Raw genomic sequence first — 17,808 nt, 5'->3', positions numbered from 1 at the left:
AAAAGAAAAGAAAAGAAAAGAAAAGTAAAGAAAGAAAAAGAGGGAAGAAGTATGTGATCCTCACAAAAGCATGGGGAAGTAAGTTTATATATTGTTCAATAGTATCAGTTTCAATTCTTCATGACCCAACTCAGAATTTTCTTGGGAAAGTAAGAGTAGTTTGTCATTTCCTTCTCCACCTAATTTTAAAGATGAGGAAACTGAAGCAGAGTTAAGGCACTTGCCCAGGGTAACACAGCTAGTAAGTGTCTAAGGTCACATTTGAACCTATGTCTTCTTGACTCCAGGCCTAGTCCTCTAACTACTGAACCATCTGGATGCATATAGGTAGGAACTGAATAGCCTTTGTTATCTATTTAAGTTTTATATCAGGGTATTTCAACCTGGAGTCCACTTCAGAGGGTCCAAGAAATTAAATTTTAAAAATTCTCACCTTTGATATAATTGGTTTCCTTCATAATCCTATGTATTTTATGTACTTAAAAAATTATTCAGGGGAGCCCACAGGCTCCCCCAGACTTCCCCAGAAGTCCAAGGACACATAAAAGATTAAGAGGCCCTCTTCCAGCTCTTTTTGTTATTGTCCAGTCGTTCTCAGTTGTGTCCAACTCTTAGTGACCCTTTCTGAGGGTTTTCTTGGAAAAGATACTAGAGTAGTTTGCCAATTCTTTCTCCAGTTAAATTTTGCCCATGAGGAAACTGAGGCAACAGGGTTAAGTGACTTGCCCAGGTTCATCCGGCTAGTAAGTGTCTGAAACTAGATTTGAACTCAAGAAGCCAAGTCTTCCAGGTCAGTGCTCTATCCACTGTCCCACCTGGCTGCCCTGATGAAGTAGATAGAACAGGTATTATTGCTCCCATTTTACAGGTGAGGAAAATTATCCTTAAAAAGGATAGCAACACAGAGTAGATAGTTAGGTGGCCGAGTGGACTGAGAACCAGACTTGGAACCAGTAAGTCCTGGGTTCAAATGTGAACTCAAGATACTTCCTAGCTGTGTAGTCCTGAGCAAATTACTTAATCTGTTGCCAAGCCCTTAGTGTTCTTTTGCCTTGGAACCAACACTTAGTATCAGTCCTAAAGCAGAAGGTAAAGATTGTAAAGAAAAGGAAAAAGAAAAACAGAAAAGAAAAGGATAGGAACTTGACCATGCTAAAATTGCTACCAAGTGTTGAAAGTCAGATTTTCCCCTGGGTCTTACTGACTCCAAATCTACCACCCTTTCCCTCTATAACTCTGTGAAGCACTTTTCAAAACAGACATTCTTTGTTCATGCCTTACCCATAGCACAAAACTAATCTCTCCCTGTAAAAATCCTATTCACACATAATGATAATAGCCGGCATTTACATTGTACCTACTATGCGCCAGGCTCCACGCTAAGCATTTTACATATATTATCTCATTTGATCCTCACAGGAAGGGCCAGTTCAAATACAACCTTCTCCACATAACTTTTTCAGATTTCCCCAGGCAGAAATAATCCTCTGAATTCTTAGAACATTTTTATACCTCTCTGTAGTATAATGGAAAGAATAATATCTCCAAAGTCCCAAACTTCTGTCTCTGAAGTCTGTTCTAATCTGGCTGCTTAATGTTATCTGTCTGAGAGCCTCAGTCTCCTCATCTATAAAATGAGGAAGAAAGAAAACAAACATTTAATAAATGTCTACTACTATATGCCAGGCACTGTGCTAAGTGCATTGTGTTATCCTATCCTACTTAATCTTGACAATTCTGAGAAATCGGAATTCTAGCAAGTCCCCTTCTTTAACTTGGAGGGTCTGAGGCAGAAAGTAGTTAAAATATCCAAAGTCGCAGAGGCATTAGCTATTAAAGATCAAATTTGAACCTTATTTCTTCCTGACTCTGGCCCCAGCACTCTAACTGCTGAGCCATTTGGGTGCTTCTATAAAGGAACTGAATTAGATCTTCCCTCAAACTCTAGATCAGGCTATCTCAGCCTGAAGTCTATGGATAGACATCAGAAGATCTAAGAAATGATATGGGAAAACAACATCATCTTTCGTTTAATATATTTGGTTTCTTTTGTAATCCTATGTATTTTAGGTACTTAAAAACATTATTCCGGGGGCGTCCACTGGCTTTAGCATACTTCTCCACAGGTCCAAGGACATATGAAAGGTAAAAAACCCCTATGTGAGCTCTAAGATGTTATTATCTAATTTGTTTTAAGTGAATTCATATGTATATATCTTAATTACCTTATTTGATTATAAACTCCAAGATGGTAAAGATACAAAAGCTTCCTGAACTAGAAATAGCTTGTAGTTATTTAGGAATTGAAGGTTGGAAACACTTTATATGTATTTTCTCATTTAATCCTCAAAACAATCTTGTGAGCTAGATAGTATAATTCTTAATACAGATCCAATTTCACAGCAAGACTGAGCAATTAAAGTAGCCTGCCCAAGGCCTTAGAAAGTAGCATGGGTAGGACTTGACCTCAGGTGTTCTAACTCCAAATCCTATTTTTTCTTCATATATAAAATAATTTTGCTCTGTGGATTTTTGATAAAGACTCATGTAGTGCCAACATAATTAACTTGCTAGACAAGCAAGGTGGCTTATATTTTAAAAGTAAAGAAGTCAATTCTCGAGTAAGCCAGAAAGATGACAATAAATTTTAATTTAGTACCTGGGAAAGACTTTGGGCAGGACTGCTAACTCAACAGTTCTAGGTACAATTCAGATAAATACCTTCTTGGGAAGTCTTATGTTTGTGTCATAGTGGAACTATAAAACCCAAAGGTCAAAACATTCTACAAGACATTCATTTACAGATATAAACATATTAACAATAAGGTATACGGTGAAGAGTTAACTATTAACTCCAGGAATCTACTATTAAGGCATTTCCTAAAATAATACCTCAATCAAATTGAGTCAGAATGCTATCTTATTTTGAACTATGAGGGCAATCACACCATGGTGTCATAAAAAAATAAAAAATGAAGATGAAAAATCCAATCAAAAACTAAAAGCAATTCAACATGTCAGTCAACAAGTTTTTACTGAATGCTAAGCTTAAGCTGGGAGGCTAGGTGGTGCAGTGGTAATAGAGGATCAGGTCTGGAGTCAGGAAGACTGAGTTCAAATCTGGCTTCAGGCTAGCTATGTGACACTGGGCAAGTCATTTAAATCTGTTTGCCTCAGTTTCCTCATCTGTAAAATGAGCTGGTAAAGGAAATGGCAAACTGCTCCAGTATCTTTGCCAAAAAAAAAAGGTTCACAAAAAAACATACAACTAAAAAAGTATTAAACATCCAGAATAGGCAAGACATTGTTCTAGGTTGTGGAACAGAAGCTATTTAGCTAGAATTCATCCCTTTCTCCCCATTGGCTTTCTCCGAAGCAATATTAACTCAGGCTTCACCCCCAATGAAGCCTTCACTGATCCTTCCAGTTAAAAAGTTCTTTCTTGCTCCTGAAAAATATTCATAATAGTTTGATAATTCAGTGAGAAATAAGAGGCCAAAAGAATGAATATAAAACTTAACATCTTTTGATGGGAAGGTAATGAATTTAAAATTCAGAGAGCATCATACATTTTCTGACATGGTTAATGTGGGAATTTGTTTTTCCAGACTATGCAGTTATGCATTAGAGTCTTTATTTGGGGAGAAAAAAGTTATATTGTTTATTTGCTAAAATACGGAGAGAGGAGAAATAGTGGGAGGGGCAGAATAATTTAAAATATTTATTAGTTTAGCTTAAAAAAATTAAAATAATTCTGCCTTAGTACAGATACAATATTGATCCTAAGATGGAAAGTAAAGATTTCTTAAAAATAAAGTGCTATTCATCTACTCTATGTATATTTTCTATTTGTTGTTGAATTGTTTCTGTCATGTCCAATTCTTTGTGACTCCATTTGGGGTTTTCCTGGCAGACATAGAGTAGTTTGCCATTTCCTTCTCTACTTCATTTTATGGATGAGGAAACTGATGCAAAAAGGGTTCAGTGATTTAGCTCTGCACACTCATCATGAGCATGGATTGTTTTTTCTGCTTTTCTTCCTATACTCAATACTTAGCATTGTACCCAACAAATATATGGCATATATATTAACTGTTGAGAAAACTTCATAAAAAGGGTGGTACCAAGCTGAACTTGAATATATAAAATTCTAACCCAGTGATGGACAAACTACAGCCCACGGGCCAGATGTGGCCCCCTGAAATGTTCTATCCAGCCTGGCAACATTATTCCTAATCTGACAAATGCAATGAGTAGGATACAATACAATGAAACTTTGAAAGAGTCGCCTTAGAAACAGGCTGACAGATGAGCATTTCCTTTCCTTTGGCCCCCTCTTTAAAAAGTTTGCCCATCACTGCTCTAGACAGTAAGTTCATTCATTACACACCAGAATCCAGAAGCTCAGATCACAGAAAGAGGAAAACCTTATTCCTCAGTCAAGAAGCTACACAGCACACTAGAAGGCATCCCATGCGCCTGCATGTCAAGATATCAAAGTTTTAAATTCTACCCCAACTCTGAAAATATCTTCAAACCTACTATGGGTGGGAGGAGGGAAGGGAAAGAACATGAATCATGTAACCATGGAAAAATTTTCTTAACTAATCAATTAAAAAAAAATTTTTTTTTAATCCACTGAGATAGCCACATCCAGTGGCTAGCTGGTACAGTGGGAAATGCTGGACCTGATGTCAGGAAAACCTGGGTTCAGATCCAGCCTCAAATATTTACTAGCTATATGACCCTGAGAAATATTCTGTCTGTCTCATTTTCCTCATCTATAAAATGAAGATAAAAATAGCACCTACTTGCCAGGATTGTTATGAGGATAAAATGAGATAATATTTATAAAGCACTTTGCAAACCTTAAAACATTATATAAATGCCACCCATCATCTATCTAGTTTCTCCAGTTTTCTGTCCTCCTGGACTTCATGAACTCTAGAAAACTCATCATCCTTCAAGATGAAATCAACTCCTTAACTCACTCCTCTCCTCAAGTCATTGCCCAGCCCAAGACTCTGAAGTCTTGGTCTTCCTAGAGTTATCTTATTCACTGTGTCATCCTGGGGAACTTCAATATGTAAGACATCTTCATTCTCTCCATCCGCTTCTGCTTCTTTTTTATTATTGTCTTCCCCCCATTAGATTGTGAGTTTGTTAAGGGCAGAGAGTGTCTTATGCCTTTGTTTCGTATACTCAAAAGTCAGCAAAGTGCCTGGTACATAAGCTGTACTTAATATATCTTGATTGGTTGTTGATTCTCTTGTTCTAGTTCCCCAATCTTAGAAATCCATTTTCCTCACCTAAAATACAAGTTTCACTGAAATACCACCTCACCCTTAACAATTCTCAACCTTTCTGATCAACCCAACTCCTTCTCAGAACCATTCTAACTTTGTTCACCCATCATCTAGCCTATTAATGATGAACCTTTTAGAGACTGAGTGCCCAAACTGCAACCCTTATGCAGCATGTGAGCCACCCTCTGACCCCAGACAGGGGAGGGAGAAAGCACTCCCATTGGGCTGCTGGGCAGAGGGGTGGGTGAAGTGAGAAATGTCCTCAGGCACATGTGGAGATGGGTAAGGGAGCAGCCCCCTCCGGCACACGTGCCATAGGTTTGCCAATATGACTCTAATCTATCTTCTTGTGCTCTTTGAAACATACTCCTTTCCACATATTCAAAGCACTTATAAAATGTGAGGCACTATGCAAGATGGTCTCGGATACAAGCAAGCCATCCCTGACTTCAAGAAATCTATCTCTGAAGTCTTGGTTTTCCTAGAGCTATCTTATTCACTGTGTCATCCTTGGGAACTTCAATATTAATGTCAATAACCCTTCCAGCAATCTGTTCTCTTGGTCTCTCTATTTCTCAACTTCAATGACTTCTCCCTCCACCCTGTTTCAGGCATACACCAATACAGCCACACCTTGGATCTCACTGTCTTGGGACTACAAGTTTCAAGATTCAGAACTTAAATATTCAAATTAACTCATACTAAAGCTATTCATAAAACCACAGACTCATGGAATCACTGAGTGGAATGGGGTTGTCCAATGAGGAACTGAATTATAATTGCTGACTAATATTTTATCCGTTAGTCCTTTGGATCATCACTCATCTCCCAGTTTGTCCTTTTAATGGCTCACACTATTATCCTAGAATCTCTTGCCTGATATGGAAACTCATACTATGCTCTCAGAAGGACTCAAACAATTTCTCTACTCTAATCTTACTGGTTCCTTATCTCATTCCCAGAATAACCATTCCAAATATTTTCTTCCTTTCTCTTATCAGTAACCCCAACCCATATACACCACTCCCTACATTTAGAGTACTTAATCATTTGTTTGAAAATTTCCAGTGATGATAAGCTCATTATCTTTTCAAGTGATCTATTTCCACTTTGGGATATATATAAAATTATGATAAAGAGGTGGAGCAAAGGTAAAATGCTCAGCTTCTGGCCAGGGAGACTGAGCATTCAAATTCTTGATTTGGACAACTTACTAGCTGTATGGTCCAGGGAAAGTCACAACTTTTCTCAGCCTCAACTTTCCTCATCTATAAAATGGGAATCCTAATAGCACTTATAGCACAGGATTGCTGTGAAAACCAAATAAGACAAAGAACTTGTAGAGAACTTGGCAAACCTTAAAATACTGAATGTTGCTATTTTTAGTATAAAGTTTATACTAGCAGGAAGCCTAAACTTTTCTATCTTTAACTTCTATTCAATGATGTCAGTAGTACTCTGCAAAGGTAGGCAAAAACAAGTATCAAACCTCTTCTACATGAGGTCCACTAAAAATACTTAAATCACTATTTATATTACTTGGAAATAATTATCAATCTTCTTTAATGCTCAGCTGCCATTATTCCTTCAATTGATCTGAATGACCTTTATTTTCTTCCTCATCCCAGTCAGCTAGGTGTCACAGTAGACAGAGTACCCAGTCTGGAATTAGAAAGACTCATCTTCCCTAGTTCAAATCCATCTTCAGACATTTATTAGTTTTGTGCCCCTGAGCAAGTCACTTCACCTTGTTTGCTTCAGTTTCCTCATCCATAAAATGAGCTGGAGAAGAAAAAAGGCAAACCACCCAGTATCTTTGCCAAGAAAACCCCAAATGGGGTCACAAAAAGTCAGACTTGACTGAAATGCCTAACAACAACAATCTCCCAGTTATCCTCCTCCACTTATGTCTTTCTGAAAATGAGCCACCCAGAGGTCAACAAGGCAGGATTATGACCTCTCTTGTTGATATTCTCATATATTTTCAATCTCTTCCTTTTCACTAATTCCATCAGCCTCCTCAAATTTAAACAAGATCTCTCTTAACCCTTCAAGCTTATGACATTCCATCTTTCTTCCCCCCCCTTCACTGTTAAATTGAAGAAAGAATCCAATGTTCCCAATTCTTTGCTAACCATCTTTTTCAACCTTCCGCATCACCATCCCCCAATGAAGCTGATCAAAAGCCACCAATAAATGATTTCCTAATGACCACATCCAATGATCTTTTCAGTCTTCATTTTCAATGATCTCATCATAACTTTTTACACTGCTGACTAATCCCTTCTTTTAAATATGTTCCTGAAATCCTGAACACCACAATCTTTTTCTTTTCCTTCATTCTTTCTCTTTCTTTCTAGCTCCTAATTATTCCCCCAACTCTGAATGTGGATAAGCCTAAAGGGTAACTCTCCCCAAGGCAATCTCATTAACTACCAGTTTCAAATATCATCACAATGCAGATCACTCTATATCTATAAATTCTGTATTTTGTTTTATGAGCTCCAGAACCAAATGTGTATTTGCCTTTGGTACTTCTGCATCTAATGTCCCAGCTTATTCTTTTCCCAAAAAACTTGTTCCTGCTTCTGGTATTTCCATTTCTTCCTGAAACACTATAACTCATCTGGTCTCCCATATTTGTAACTTTATGGTTATTAATTCAAAAGAAACAGCATGGTACATATAAAAAGGATCGCAGTGGACTAGTGGACAGATCACTGGACTAGAAGGCAAGAATTTCTGCATTTAAATTCTTTACACACTTACCGTGTATGCCAGGGCAAGTCTATTAACTATTCTATGCCTCAGTTTCCTCAACTATAAAATGAAGGAGTTGGATTCCATGGTCTCTAAGGTCCCTTCTAATTCTAAATTTTGTGACCTTATAATCAGTCTTATCAAATCAAAAAACCTGAAGTCAAAGTTCTGCTACTTCCTGCTACCTGTCTGACCTTGAATAAGTCATCTAACTTCTATAAGCCCATTTCCTCAACAGTTTTATTATATTGGTTTTAACAGTGATATTGGGAAGCTGAAGATATGCCAGGTGCTCTGTAATAAGCAGGACTCACACCTCCCCGCACTGACAGACTTGAGTGAGAAGGGAGGGGCACAAGCTGGCTGAGTACTCCCTTTACTCTTACCCCTCCCACCAAGCAGTGAGAATCAGTTACAAATGATGGTTGACCTGATGTCTTCTGGCAAGAGTAGGCCAGGATAATCTCCTAAAGATGTTGACTTTCTCAACTTATTTCCACACAGGTTTGAGTAAGGAGAAAATAGTAAGCTTATGTCTGAAGCTTTCAGGGACTGAGGAGGATCAGACTTGTTTAGGTCACACAGCTGAAGGAACTAAGCTTGAAGGAGGTTGTGAGTATTCCCCAAATAATAGCCAGGCACTGCTCCCAAAAGAAGAAGGTTTACTGATAAGTGAGGAAGGGAAGGGAGGGAGGTTTTGTCAAGGATAGAATAAGGTCTGGGAAGCCCTAAACTGTTAGGTTGAAACAGCCCCTCCCCCCAGAAGGGAGAGGTAGTCCTTATAGCTAGTTTACCCTCGAAGTCTAATAATTAATCTTTCCTAATATCTAAATAACAAAAATATTAACAGTTGTGCTGTTGCTGGAATGGTCTAGACTAGCTAAACAGGCTAGCAGCAGGGAAGAACCAAATGGCTTTGTATGGATTTTAAGCCACAAGGCCTCCAAAGCAATCAAGAACTGGGATCAGCAAGCAGAGTGAACTGCTCACTTCCAACCCCAAGAAGTAGAACTTCACCCAGAGTTCTTGGGGGGGAGGGGAGGGGGAAGCCTGGAATTCTGGGTTGAGGCTTGACCCTGTATCTTGCAGGAATTCCATCCTGCCATCTCCATGTTACAGTTTAAAAAAAAAAATGTGGGAGGGGGATTTGGACCAGATGACCTATGAGATCCCTTTGAGTTCTAAATGGATAATCTTTGACATTCCTCCCCTGTTCTTCACTCCTCAGGACCCAACAGTCTTGTTGATTCTAACAGCAGAAAAAGTGCTACATGCCAAAGGGCCCGAGTTCAAGACCTACGGCTTACATTTTACTCCCTATAGGACCTAAAATAAGCCAACTAATCTCCAGGAGTAAGTTGTTTCCTCTATAAAAACGAAAGGCTTTGGATTAAATCAGGGATGGGCAAACTACGGTCCATGGGCCAGATGGGGGGGGGGGGCCTGAAATGTTCTATCTAGCCCCGTGGAATTATTCCTAATCTGACATATAATGAGTAGGATACAATACAATGAAACTTCGAAAGAGTTGCCTTAGAAACAGACTGACAGATGAGCATTTCCTTTCCTTTGGCCCCCTCTTTAAAAGTTTGCCCATCACTGGATTAAATGATTTCCAAGATCTCTTTCAACTCTAAATCTATGATCCACTTACCAATGGTGCCATTCTAGTTTGGTCCTCAATACCATTCACTTAAGAATTTTTTTTTTTTTAATTTTTAAACCCTTAACTTCTGTGTATTGACTTATAGGTGGAAGATTGGTAAGGGTAGGCAATGGGGGTCAAGTGACTTGCCCAGGGTCACACAGCTGGGAAGTGTCTGAGGACGGATTTGAACCTAGGACCTCCTGTCTCTAGGCCTGGCTCTCAATCCACTGAGCTACCCAGCTGCCCCTTAAGAATTTTTTTTAATAGCCTCCTTACTAATCTTACCACTTCCATTCTTTCTTCTTTTCAATCCATCCCCTCATATTAGAGTTACAATTATTTTTCTTACATACACACAAATTGGGTAATTTTATACTTTTGCTCTAAAATTTTTAAAACAGCAGTTCTTGATGGCCTCTGCATTAAAAGATCAAAACCCCTAAGCCTTTCTTCTTTCTTACAACCTTGCACTAACCCTCCCTTTCTGTCCTCATCTCAAATTGTTGGTCTCTGAGCCCTTTAGTCTATACTTTAGACAATCCTAGATAATATCTCCTACCCTCTAAATACACATCACACTCTCATGCCCCCTTACCCTTTGGCTCAAACTGTTCCATATGCCTGGAATGTACTTTCCCCCTCTGCCTATACTACACAATTTGGGCTGCCTCTTCCAGGCCATCATCTAGCTGATCCTGGAGTTGGTAACAAAATCCACCCTCCTTAGACTACACATAGTAATTTATACTTCTACCCTTTGGTGCATTTATAGTATCATATACCATTGCTTATTAAAACTATTTGGTTTTGTGTTTTATTTCTCTTGCTAAAATTTAAGTTCCTTGAGAGAAGAGGCTATATCTTAGTCATACTTGCACTATCCCTGATTCTTAGCACCTATAGTAAGCACACCATAGGCACTTAATACTACTTGATCAAATGATAACAAATATTTGTATTTTATTAATTTTTAATTAGTTTTAATTAATTTTAATTAATTTATTTATTTTTGAATATGAATTACAAATTCGCATATATCAGGAGGAAAATCCCTCTACCAATGCAAATCACCACCTGTTCTTTAATTATAGTCACTAAGAAATTAAGTGACTTGCCTAGGGTCAAACAGCCAGTATATAAAATCAAATGAAAAAATATATATGAAAATTTTTTTTAATTTAATGCACTATATAAATGTTAGCTATTATTATGTCAGTGGTATCTTCTGAATTCTGAGGACAACAAAGTTCATTATATTATTTAAAAAAAAAAAAAAGGAAAAACCTATTAAACAGAGTCCTCGGAATATAATAACATTCATATTACAATATCTGAACAAATTTTGTCTGACAATAGATTTAAATCTTTCCCACAATCTCTCATTTTTCATTCACAAGCAATTTCTTTGTTGAAAAAGAAAGGCAAAAGATGTAGAAAACTTAAAAGAGTATAATGGTAGGGTCTTGTGAAGATTTTCTTAAGGAGGGGAGAAGGAACATGAGCATGCTTGAAGGCTTCAGATTAAAGAGAGGGGATGATTCCTGTTTCAGTGTTCTACAGAAGACCAGAGAGCTTATGGAATAAAGGACTTCTTTGGAGAAGGGCCACCTTATCAAAGAATAGAGAAAAAGAGGTCAGTGGAGGACAGTCAAGAAGCACTGAGTTGAGAATGACTAAGAATGGGAGAAGACAACTAGATGGCTAGATGATGTGGACAAAGAAATCCACAATGTACCAAACCTGATCAATCCCAAAAAGCTCCCACCCAAACCTGAGGCTAGACTTTGAGCCATCATTAGTCTGAGGGGGTGAATGAATCAGCATTGGGAGGTGGCTCTCAGAGCTCCTAGCCCACAGGCCATCATATCACTTTGGAAGAACTGAAATTTGCAGAAACACAGAGATAAGGCTAAGGGTAGCATCAAGAAAGAACTGAGAAGAGACTGCCCTATCCTACTTGAGAACAAAGTCTACCTTTAAAATAAAAATGAAAATCAAGAAAAAGGCTGGAAAAATGAGCAAACATCAAAAAAAAAAAAAAAAAAAACCTAACCAAAGAAAATTTTCCTGGGGACAAAGAGCAAGGCACAGACACTGTAGGTGACAGTAAAAGCAAAGCAAACACAAGCAAAGCTTCAAGGAAAACTATGAATTAGACAAGGACTCTGGAAGAGCTCAAAAAGGATTTCAAAAATCAAATAAGAGGCAGAGAAAAAATGGGGAAGAGGAAATGAAAGCAATTCAAGAAATGGGCTAAATAAAAAAGGAGATTCAAAAGCTCACAGAAGAAAGCTAATGCCTTCATGAGACATCAAGAAACAATAAAACAAAATCAAAAGAATAAAAAGAAACCAGAGAGAACAAAAAGAACCTTTAAAGAGAAAAGATAAGGTTCTGTGTGTGAGGGAGATGGAAATCAGTCAGGAAGAACAGAAAAATTAGTTGAAGCATTTGCTCTAGAAGATGTTAAGAGAGCATACAAAAATAGTCACCCAGGCATCACAGTTGTGACTTCCATCTAGAGTTTCAGTATACATTTGATTAAAGCTCTTTTTTTTCTGATTCTTACTTCTTCAATTCAACTATTTCACACCACCAGTGAAGGTTGTACCTTGAGTTGTTTTTCTGACAGTTTTTTGTTTTTTTTTTAAGCTGAGCAACCACAGATTCTCACCTGATCTCTTGGAGGGTGGCAGCATACATTTGCGCAAAATGTGTAGTTGGTGTATGCAAAAGGTATGGACATCTTGGTATAAAAAACTTAAGCCCTTGACTTCACCAACACAGTAATCAATTAAATCATGAAGACCTAAAGCTCTTCAACTTTAACAAAAAAAAAAAAAAAAGCCTTCCTCTGAAAATTACAAAGAGCTAATTTAAGACTGTTTTGAAATTTGAATGGCCTTCCTCCCTAATCTTTCTCAAACCTCAAAAATCCTATCATTGCTTCATTTGGGTTGGGTTTGGGCTTTTGCTTTTCTCTCATATTATTCTTTATATAAATTTTTCTCTCAATAATGCTAGACAGATCATTGGTAACCAATTTCCCTGGTTAAGGTGAAAAATTCTAGAAGATTTTAAGGAAACTGAGCACTAATATACAGAAAATAAAGGAAGCAGAACATGTTTACATTGGCAGCTACTTGGTAACAAAACTGATCAGTTGGAAAGCATTTAGAATATAACAAAAACAAATATAAAATGCTATTTGGAAGGAGAAATGAATGGCCCACAATCATTAGGCCCAGCAGAGTACTTTGCAAATAGCAGGTGCTTCATAAGTATGCAGATATGGAAAGACGAACAACAACAACAAAAAGAAATTGAATGCAAACTAATAATAATGACCAACTTTGGTCCCAAAACAAGAAAATGTCCATACCTCCCTTCTTTGCAAAGGTTGCAGACTATAAGTATGAAACACTGCTGTCAGCCTCAATGGACACGTAGGTTAGTTTTATTAACCTTTTTTTTTTCACCTTTTTAGAAATTATTTGTTAGAAAAGGTGACTCTGAGTATAGTAACTCTGTGGACAGAGCCAGACAGGAGATGGGAGGTCCTGGGTTCAAATTTGACCTCAGATACTTCCTAGCTGTGTGACCCTAAGCAAGTCAGTTAACTCCATTAATATTGATTCTAAAACAGAAGGTGTTTAAGAAAGAAAAGAGTAGTTCTCTGGATAGGAGAAGGAAAAGGAATGTTAGGAAGTGAAACATTTAAAACATTTAAAAACAAAAGTTATAAATAAATTATCTTTAAAATTATTTATTTGTTCACTTAAGTCAGTTTATGAGACAGTTTGTCGTTATTCTTACTCAAGAAGACTTCTATAGTTTATTAGCAATCCAGTTCCCACCTATATCACTGAATTTTAGGGTAATTAAATTGTTGGCACGCTGGGCTATGGTTATGTTAAATTTCCAAAAATAATCAGACAGATTTTTAATCAAGAACTCCCAAATACAGCAGATAATGTAGCTAATGCATAACTTCTGCCTTCAAGGAATTTTTATTCTAAAACCAAGTCAGTAACATTAAAATCATGTTATTGGAGTTTACAGTGTTTACTTTCAGCTTAAATCTCTGTTTCTCTTATTCATGTCTCTGTCTCTCTCATGCTATTCCAGCTGTGCCTGCACAGTCCTGCCCAAGTCAGCACTTCAAGTGAGTAAACTTGACCTCCACATCTACAAGCGTCTCTAGGGATAAGCCATTCTGATTGCTTCTTCTTGGCTGTTTTGTGCTTGACTTTTCAGATAATCTGGGGCTTTGTTTATTGTTTATAAAATATCTTTTTTTTTTATTTTTCCAAGTCCTGTATCTTTGTAATTTCCTTCAAACCTGGATTGAAAATGCAGAGGAAATTTCTCAGGAAATAACTCTCCAGGCTCAGTAAATGCTGACATTTTTATTCAAAGCAAAGGCTAGGTCCAGTATTTCTGATCTAATGGAAATGATGCATTCCTGAGCTCTTCTCTCCTGCCCTCCTCCATCCCCTGCCTCTCCTTTAATCAAAAGACTAAACAAGGGCCAGAAGGTCCTCCTGAATATTCCCCTCAAACCCTAAGTACATTACTACCTCTGTGAAATGTTTAGCAGTGTTAAGAATTGGACAATGAAAACTAATTTTTTCCTATAATGGATGTTAGTACTTAGTTCATTTAAATATATAAAGCTTCACTTTATAAATAAGAAAAATCTGTCTTTGCTATATAAACAGTTTATGAGACAGATAGACATAGATTCTCAAGAACTTACTAAATGGAGAAAACTCTATTTTAAGTACAACAAATGTAATTGGAGTTTAACCCTGTCAGGTATTTTGCCTTTAGCATTCTTGGTATATGTATGCCCCCGTTTTACTGTGGTTACAACATATCTGTGAGAAACTACCTGAACAGCACTATGAAGACCACAGAGAACAATGCTGAACTTTGATTAGAGAATCTGGACTGAGGCCACCCAATTGTTTAAAACTCTATTTCATATTCTCAGGAGCTAGGGAAAGTATATGTAAAAACTCACTCCACCTATGTTGGACTAAAAGACCTCTGAGATTCCTTCAATTTCTAGATGGAGGATGCCAGAGATGCAAGAAACCACTCAACAATTTGTAAGTAAATGTTAGGGAGTTGTCTGAGGAACACAGTTTAAATCACTTTACAAAAGTTGTCTGAGGAACAGAGATTAAATTACTTCCCTATGTTTCACCTATGGTCTTCCCTGATGGAAATCCAGTACCCAAATCCACTCTACCAGTGATGGGCAACCTGCAGCCCCCTGAAAGTTTCCATTCCCCCAGAGATATTCTTCCTAATCTGATAATACAATGAGTAGGATACAATACAAAGAAACTTAGAAAGAGTTGCCTTAGAAACAGACTGACAGATGAGCACTATGGTCCCCTCTTTTAAAAGTTTGCCCGTCACTGCACTATACCATAAAGAGCCTTTTAATCATGCAACCTGTCCCTCTCCCTAAACTCACTTAAATCTTGCCATATCATAGACTGCTTTCTAAGATTAAAGACTTTAAAGGCTTAAGGCTTTCCAAGACTAAAGATATGGCTGAGCATGGCTGAGCAGTAGTCTGCATTGATAATGGGAGTTTTCTCAGTTACTAGTCTGCATTGATAATGAGTTTCCTCCCAAGGGATATTCCTATACACATATGAAATCATCTGTCTGGATTAGAAAAAAAAATCCAAGATAATATTTCTGAGTGGATGATGCCATCTTACTCAAGGATGGCTTCTGAATTTTAAAAACCAGCAATTAAAGAATTTAAAAAGGCTGAGAGAATTCAAGTAGAAACTGGCTGTTAATATCCATCCATCCATTTGCTTATCATGTACTTTGTACCAGTTAATGAGCAGGGCTAGTGGGAAAATACAGTTGAGTAGAAGAAAACTGAAGTACTTTTAACTGAACAGATATCCATCTAACACTACAGATTCCATTGTATTCTAAACATCAGCATATATTCTTTACATGATAAAATTGTTCCAGTTCTAAAAACATGTTTACAGTACTTGTATAAGTTCCTTCTAGCCCTACCAACTAAAAAGGAGGAAGTGTTTTTTTTTTCTTAACCACATTTCAGGCATCCCTGAAATAAACTCTTATTATCCCCCCCCCCCCATCTCTTCTTATGGGGAAGAGAAGGTTATTTCTACTATTCTACCTAGAACTTCAGAATTGCTATGATTGAGATCTAGAAAGTCAAGTTTCTTTCACTAATGTTTTTCATTTTAGAGCATGTTAATACCAATCCAAAAAAGAGATATTAAGCGCCTTGGATGTACAGGGCTCTCTCTGATTTTAAAGATAAGGAAAACAAACACTCAGGAGAAATAGGGCACTCAAGGACTTTCCATTCTACAGAGGTTACTTAAGTCTTTGAACTTTCTGAGCACTGCGGAAGAACAAAGATTTAAGTGCCTCCAGGTGGCAAAACCTATTGCTAAACAGAGCGGAGATACAATTATGATAAGACTCAGACCACAGAGTTTACAGTTAGAGAAGCACTTGGATTTATACAAAAGCTAAGCATCTCACAGGTAACTGAGACCTACAAGAGTAATCACCATATCCCAGTGAAAGGTGCAACCCTTCGAATGATTTTTAAGTATATGCCAAGGCAATTCCCCCCAAAGCCTTGCCAATTTCTTAATTATATTGAGAAAACACAACACTCTTGTCTTAGTGATTTTATCCCTTTAACGACCAAAGTTTCTGACTTACTTTTTTTGGTCAGCAAAACCGCTGGAACAGTTATGATGGTAATGATTGCAGTAGCGCCCAGCAACCCTAAGAGACCCTTCCATACTCCCTGCAAAAAGAGATGATCACGAAAAATTACCAAGACGTTATTAATGGTTCTATATAGGTTTGTAAATTGGTGCAAGTGCTAACCTGGAAGGAGAAAGGGATGCGTAGGAAGATTTTTGTTGGGGATCTCTGGAAGAGACCTCTGACATATCTAGTTCAACTTACATTTTACAGACAAGGAAACTGAGACTGAGAGATCATGGACACATTAAGTGTCAAAGTTGGGATGGAAAATCAGATTTCCCGGGCTTCCTGGGTCCAGCTCGCTCTTGGCTCTCCACACTATTTGAACAAGAATCCAGTGGGACAGGCCTTTGTGAGTGTTGGTGCCAGAGTCTGCATGTGATTTTGACTTGGAAAATGATTATTTATTTACATCCTTGAAAGCACCAGAAGAGCTGTTTCTTTGGCATGTGCTCGAGTAAAAACAAAACTTTTAGCTGAGTCTCCGCTTATTTAGGATAAACTGGGTACGTTTATTTTCTATCTTGTTAGTATAAATCGATTCTCCACACCCGGGTCGCTCCCCACAACAACAACAACAAAAATCCTCTGGGACAGAAACCTGAGTGTAAAAAGTTCAGTTACCTTCCTTCATCTGACTAAGGGCTGAGTTAATTCACTTAAGCCCAAGTGCAGTGTTCCGAGGCATGGCATTTCACCACTGAGGGGGAAGGACAGAGACCCCAAAACACCCAGGAGCTGAAGAAAGGCGCGATGCCGTTACTTACTGACCTTCATTGTCTGGAACACCCCTCAAGCTGGTCTTCCCAGAGCCAAGGCAGAAAGCAAAAGTAAGAGGTGAGAAGCGGGCGCTCTCTTTTTCGCTTTCTCCCGGCGCGATGTCACAGGTCGCTCCCAAGTTTTCAGCCCTGGGTTAAACATTAGTAAGGAAGGGCTGAGACCCTGACTAACTCAGTCCCGGCACCCAGCGGCTGCAAGGAGCCCGCAGCTGGGCGGCCGCTGGAACTGAAGAGGAAGGAGCTGTGGGTCGCCCCCACCCCTACTCTGTTCTCTACCCATATCTCCCTCCCAGCCAACCTCACCCCACCCAAGGACAGATGGAGGGCTCCGGTTTGTGGGCACTGAGGTGAGCCCGGCTGGGGAGGAACAGGCTGCACCTTCCGCAGGGAATGCTCCAACTGTGTGTGCCTCTGGAGAAGAGAGGGGGCGCTGATGACTAGTGGGGGCTCTTGACCCGCCCTCCCCCCAACTTGGAGGTGGTGCTTGGCCCTATTAAGGTCATTTGGGGTCGAAGTTTAG

General features: G+C 38.4%; 1 protein-coding gene across 1 annotated transcript in view; it reads right to left on the bottom strand.

Annotated features, from left to right (window-relative positions):
* Positions 1-17,499, bottom strand: part of DPP4 (dipeptidyl peptidase 4) — a 111,958-nt gene extending 94,459 nt beyond the window's left edge. The window contains exons 1-2 of the mRNA XM_044669831.1: positions 17,281-17,499; positions 16,459-16,546 (exon numbers count right to left, since the gene is read on the bottom strand). Of these exons, the coding sequence (XP_044525766.1) occupies positions 16,459-16,546; positions 17,281-17,286 (94 nt within the window). The 5' untranslated portion in view covers positions 17,287-17,499. The remainder of the gene's footprint in view (positions 1-16,458; positions 16,547-17,280) is intronic.
* Positions 17,500-17,808: the final 309 nt, after the last annotated feature.

Source organism: Gracilinanus agilis, chromosome 3, assembly GCF_016433145.1.
Source record: "Gracilinanus agilis isolate LMUSP501 chromosome 3, AgileGrace, whole genome shotgun sequence".
NCBI classification, from domain to species: Eukaryota; Metazoa; Chordata; class Mammalia; order Didelphimorphia; family Didelphidae; genus Gracilinanus; species Gracilinanus agilis.
This window is presented reverse-complemented; position numbering and strand designations above follow the sequence as displayed.